Raw genomic sequence first — 6,000 nt, forward strand, 5'->3', positions numbered from 1 at the left:
TTGATTGCTAACCAGAAGGCTGTTGGTTCAAAACCACCAGCCACTCCTTGGAAGGAAGATGGGGCAATCTACTTCCATAGTGATACTGCCTCGGAAACCCAAGGAGGGGTCGCTATGAGTTGGGTCCAATTCGACGGCACATAACAACAACAACAACACGTTGATATTCACCACAGAAGAATACCGGGAAAATGGATTCTTAGAAATAAAATGATCCAAGGCCTCAAAATCAACAGCATTGACAATGGAATGCTATGGCTTAATGGCTGCTCTCCAGGAACAGCCCAGTCCTGACGGTGGACAGGACACTCCAAGGCTGTTCATTCAGAGGGGAAGGAGACACACGGACTTTGGAGCCAAATCAACCTGGAATAGCATCCTGACTTTATCTTTGAATTATGTAACCCTAGGCAAGTTACCCTGTGCTACTTATTGATAAAATGCACATAGTACTGAGTCCCTCACAGGGCAACCAGCATGGTTCTGCATGAGTCCAGCATGCCTGCCAGGAGGCCTCCACCTATTCCATTTCCTCTGGCCCACTGGAAGTGTCACCCTTGGAGATGCCCACCTAAACCCTTGGACCAGGAAGGGGCAGGTACCTCAGCACACTGGACTTTGGCGATGTAGCCGTTGTTCTGAAGCTCCATCCAGTTGGCCTCATAGAGTTTGGGCCCAATCAGAAAATTCAAGTCAACAATTTTGTCATCTTCTCGGACCAGAGTGGCTGTCAAGCCCAACTTGCAGTGGGCCTGCACAATAGTGAGCACCCGCCGGAACATCTTGGCTGGGGAGACAGAGAATTCACTTGTCACTTTCAAAAATGCTCAAGTACCATACACAGCCTTTGACTTAACACTGGCCATCACACTTCATGGGTAATCCCAGATTGCTGGGTCACAGGATACAACCTCTAGACAGGAATGACCAGGCATAAACAATGAATCTCAGTTTTAGATGAGTTTAAAAGAAAGATGAATAGGGAACAAGAGGAAGAAATTACTTTAAGGAAGTTGCAAGTTAGCAGAACCCTGCCATTCTCCTTAAACAGCTCAGCAATCAAAGGGCATGTCAATGGGAACTTGAAACATGATCTACAACACTTAAAATGCAAGGTAGCTCAAAATTATACAAGAAACTTGTACCCAAGCCTCTAGGGATCAGAGGAACAAAATGGAGCAGGCTATACACAGCTTCCCACCATCTGCCCAGAAACCAGAGAAAAAGTGGAGCCCAAGGGATATGAAGCTCAGGCATCAATCTTCCTCATGCATGACTGGCCACCTGAGGAAATTCTCCACACTTTACCAATCAGAAATTTATTCAGTCAAACAGCAGTCTTTTTTTGTACTTTTGAATGTTGTAACTGTTTATGATTTATTGAATTAAATAAACAAGTAATTGGGTATGAGATATTAAACATTTTAAAAGACTCAATTTTATGTTCCACAGGCTCATCTTTAAAAAGTTTTAATACATTCACTCCTTACTTACTAACGTGGTTAGGTTACATGAAAATCAGCAATATGCAAAAATGGAGGATGACCATATTACATCACTCTCTCATCTGTACTGTAAGCATCCTGCTGGTTCCTTCTGAGGTCACCTGCCACTGCTCTCTCCCCACCCCCACAATGCCTTAGGAGAGCCTGACCCTACTGCCACATTGGCTCATCCTGGCCCTGAATGGCCCTGGCTCATTCCCTCAATGACCCAAAGATACCCAAGGAGGCTTTGCTGGGGGCAAGGAGCTCTCTGTCCATGGGTGGGGGAGAGCCTGAGTGCTGCAAGGGGTCGGTGCATGCTGATCACTGGATCCCTCAACTGGTCCCTCACTAGAGCAACCCCTGGTTCTCACTACACAGCCATGCCCTCTTCTGTCCCCATTAAAATCAATAACCCAGAGCTTTCTCCAAGGCGCGGCCTCCACCCTTGACATTAAACTACAGCTGCTGCTGGCCACTCACCCATTGATCTTCCCTCACACAGGTAGCCTGCCTTGCCCTCACCTATGCCCAACCAAGAGGGAGTATCAAGAAAGCCTTGAGGGCTGCGCAGGTGCACATCAGCTGACATGGGACCCCACAGGGCCTGGGCAAGCGAGTGCCATGTCTTCAGGGGTCCTTTTGACCATGGACCAGCCTGCCCCTGTTGTCCCTTGGAGCTGGGAGCTGGGGCCAGACCCTGGAGTCCTGCTTCCTCCTTGGCCCCAAGGCCAACCCATCTTCAGGACACTAACTACTGCTGCCCTGGCCTCAGCCCACCATGGACACCCAAGGACTTGCTTCTGTCCCCATCGGCCCCACTCCAGATACCCTACCACTCCTCCTGGTACTCCTGGGCCTCAGGAAGACTGTGTCCCCTTCCCCCCTCCCAAGTGGTGAAATAGTTCCTTCCTACATGCACACAAGATTTGCCAGTCAGGGACCCCATCAGGAACCTTGGCATTCTTTACAGCCAGAAGTTGTGTCAGTAGTGAGAAAAGTACTCAGGTAATAGATTTTTTACTATTGTCATAAATTTGAAATGTTGGATAATGAGCCAGTCAGTAAGTGAGGAGCAGGTATACTCTGAAAACCAAAAACAAACCCAAACCAGTTGCCATCAGGTTGACTCTGACTCATGGTGACCTCTTCTGTGTCAGAGTAGAACTATGCTCCATAGTTTCCAATGCCTGATTTTTATGTGCCAGAGTAGAAGCTGTGCTCCATAGAGTTTTCAATCACTGATTTTTTAGAAGTAGATAACCAGGCCCTTCTTCTGAGGCACATGGGAATGGAGTGGAACCACCAACCTTTCAGTTAGCAGTCAAGTGCTTAAATGTTTGTACCACTAATACGCTAAAGGAGGGTTAAATGTTTGGGTCATACTTAATCTTAGAATAAAATTAAAGTTAAAACTAATGACACATTAGGTTCTGGGTGGTGTAAAAAGTTAATATGCTTAGCTGCTAACTAAAAAGTCCACCCAGAGATGCCTGGACAAAGACCTGGAGATCTACTTCCAAAAAATGAACCACTGAAAACTCTATGGAGTTCTACTCTAACACACTATGCTTCAGCACTGACTTGATGGCAAATGGTTACTGGTTAATACTACTTCAGAAATAAACAGGCTTATATATGACTATGAGACCAGAAGAACTAGATGGTGCCCAGCTACCACTGTCAGCCACTCGGAGGGAGATCTACGTAGGAGATTCTGGATAGAGTGGGAGAACAATGGGGAACAAAACTCAAAATCATTTGGAAAAAAAAAGGGACCATGTTTGCTGGTCTGAAAGAGCCTGATAGAACGAACCACTGAGACTATGGCTCCTAGTTGCCCTTCAGGTCTGGAATTGAACCCACTCCTGTGGCTTCTAGTCAAACAAAAGACAGGTATATGAGCTGAACATTTACATTAGGCAGATATACTCCTTGGAGAGATCAATCATGGGAGAATAGAAAGGCTGTGTATGCACAAGGAGACAGCTTGGGAAGCAGAAGTGTATGGGAGGGAAGAACAGAGTGAAGAGGTAACTATGGGGAGGAAGTGGGAGGGGAGCTGTTGCATTGTGGGAAACTGCCCACAAAGTCAATGTCATGAGACAAAGTATATGTGAGCTGCTGTATGACAAGTGAATTTGCTCTGTAAACTTACACCCAAATCACTATAAAAATTAAAATGAATAAATAAACAGGTTTAACAATTTGAGGAAAGAAAAGCCAGACTGCATCAAAAGACAAACCAAAAGGTTTTAACTCCAAGTAAACGCCTAATTTTTACAAAGTTCCACATACTAAAGCTTAAAGTGGTTTGAAAACATTTGGCTAATGCCCGAAAACCGATTATCTTTAAGACAGGACAAAGCAGGTTCCAAAAAGGGTAACTCAGTACCGCAGATCAAGCATCCCATTATCAGAAGGATATGGTAGCCAAAGCAATGGAAACACCAATCTAATGAGGCCCCATGAGGCAGCCCTAAGGGGGTAAGCCCAGAATTAGTGTAAACCTAAGGGATGTACTAAGTACCTGCATACTCTGCAGCCAGAAACAGCCCTCTCTATGGCCTCTGTCCTCCAAACCAGGTTTTCAGCCCTTAATTACATCCTCTTATAGCCCTAACATTTATCATCAGTGGACTTTGATGTATAACTCACATATAATAAAATGTGCCAATCCCCAAAGGCGAAACTGCTCTAATACTAAATTCTCTCCAAACAAACTGACTGACATGTAATCCTTCTCCCTTGAAACCACCATGCTTTGAGAAAGCCCAAGCATTCATATCAAAAGATCTACATGGAGGAAAACCAATACTTCTGACTGATGGCCACAGCTGAGCTTCTAGCTGGCAGCCACCACCAACTGCCAGCCATGGGATTTTCCATGTTCTTAGCACACTTGCCAGCACCACATGAAGAATAGCCACATGGTTAACCCACAGAATTGTGAGAAATAATAAATCACGGTTTTAAGTCACCAAGTTTTGGGGTAGTTCCTTAAACTGCAATAGATACCTAAAAGAATGTCTTGTGAAGACTATCTAGCTTACTTCCTTTACACACCTTATACCTTATAACATATATTATGTTTTAGTGAACTTAACTACTTTGTGTTAAGGAAAAGAAAAAAATCAGACAGGCATTCCTTCCTCTTGCCACCACCATATTTGCTAACCTTTCCACATCTGTTTTTATTCTCTCTGCTTTTCCTATACGTCATTGGATGAACTGTCCCTATTGTACTAAAAGCCAACATTTCCAATTCTGTTCCTTATCTCACCATTTCTTACTTTGTCAAAGACTCAATTATCTCTTCCTGCAGCTACATCATCAATTCTTCCCTGACTTTTGACTCATTCTTATCAGTAAACTTACCTTTATACCTCCTATTGAAAAAAAAAAGGTGCACCCATCAGAAACATATGGCTCAATAAACTTTTATGTAGGTGTATTTTCAGCATCCCAGAAGTCTCTGTCCCAACCCCTCCCAGGAAATAACCACCTCTCTCCACTCCACAGAGTCAGAGAAAGCAACCAACACTCTGACTTCAGTTATCAGAGATGAGTGCTACCTCCTTTCTGAAGCTCATACAAATGGAATCACATAGTATGGACTTTTTGTGTCTGGTATCTTTCACTCAATATGATGTTATAGCTGTAATTTGGCATCAGTACATGTGACGCAAAAATCAGACATGAGGAGCGTTTTGGCAACATTTTGAGTGCTGTATGTAAAAATGTCTCTCATTGCACTTCACTTTGAGTAATCTCTAGTTTAAAATTATTTATCAGGTTCCTCCTTAATATGTTTTCTCAAGGAAGTTTTGCTTGGAATACAATTTGCAATTTTTTCACCAATAAAAATCAGCAAACTACTAATATATGCTACAACATGAATGACCCTCAAAACCATTATGTAAAGTGAAAAAAGCCAGAAACAAGAGAATATATAGTATAGGATCCCAGTTATATGAAATCTCCAGCAAAAACAAATCTAGAGGCAGAAAACAGATCAGTAGTTGCCTAGGGCAAGGAATGGGAGTGGAGACTGACTACAAATGAATATGAGAGAAATGTTCCAAAACTGGATCATGGTGACACTGCACAACTCCATAAATGTACTAACAATCAATGAACTAAAAACTTAAAATGGGTGAATTTTACAGTATATAAATTAGAGCAGTTTAAAAAAGTTTGCCCACAATACATAAATAGAGCATCTATTATACATTGATTAAAGACTAATACTTCAGCCTTTAAATAAAACAACATACTACAAGGATTTTTTGTAATGCTCCTAGTCCAGTTTTCACAGTGTCATGAAAAATGAGTTAAGGGTAAGTTATGTTATACCAACAAGAAAAACAAAGACGGAAGAAAACTAATTTTTAAAATTAGCATTTAGAAATGACTACTCGAGTTCTGGCAAGATGGCGGACTAGGCAGAAGGACTGCACAGACCCTCTTCAACAAAGAAAAGGGAAACCAATTAACACAGACACAGAAGATAATC

The 6,000-nt window shown here is 42.8% G+C and overlaps 1 protein-coding gene across 1 annotated transcript in view; it reads right to left on the reverse strand.

Moving 5' to 3' along the window:
• ERCC3 (ERCC excision repair 3, TFIIH core complex helicase subunit) overlaps nt 1-6,000 on the reverse strand; it is a 218,454-nt gene that overhangs the window by 187,737 nt on the left and 24,717 nt on the right. Inside the window, exon 9 of the mRNA XM_007956396.1 lies at nt 603-787. Coding sequence (XP_007954587.1) covers nt 603-787 — 185 coding nt within the window. The remainder of the gene's footprint in view (nt 1-602; nt 788-6,000) is intronic.

The sequence above is a fragment of the Orycteropus afer genome, unplaced genomic scaffold (genome assembly GCF_000298275.1).
Source record: "Orycteropus afer afer isolate SDZICR_OR568_19922 unplaced genomic scaffold, OryAfe1.0 scaffold00612, whole genome shotgun sequence".
In the NCBI taxonomy this organism is placed as follows: Eukaryota; Metazoa; Chordata; class Mammalia; order Tubulidentata; family Orycteropodidae; genus Orycteropus; species Orycteropus afer.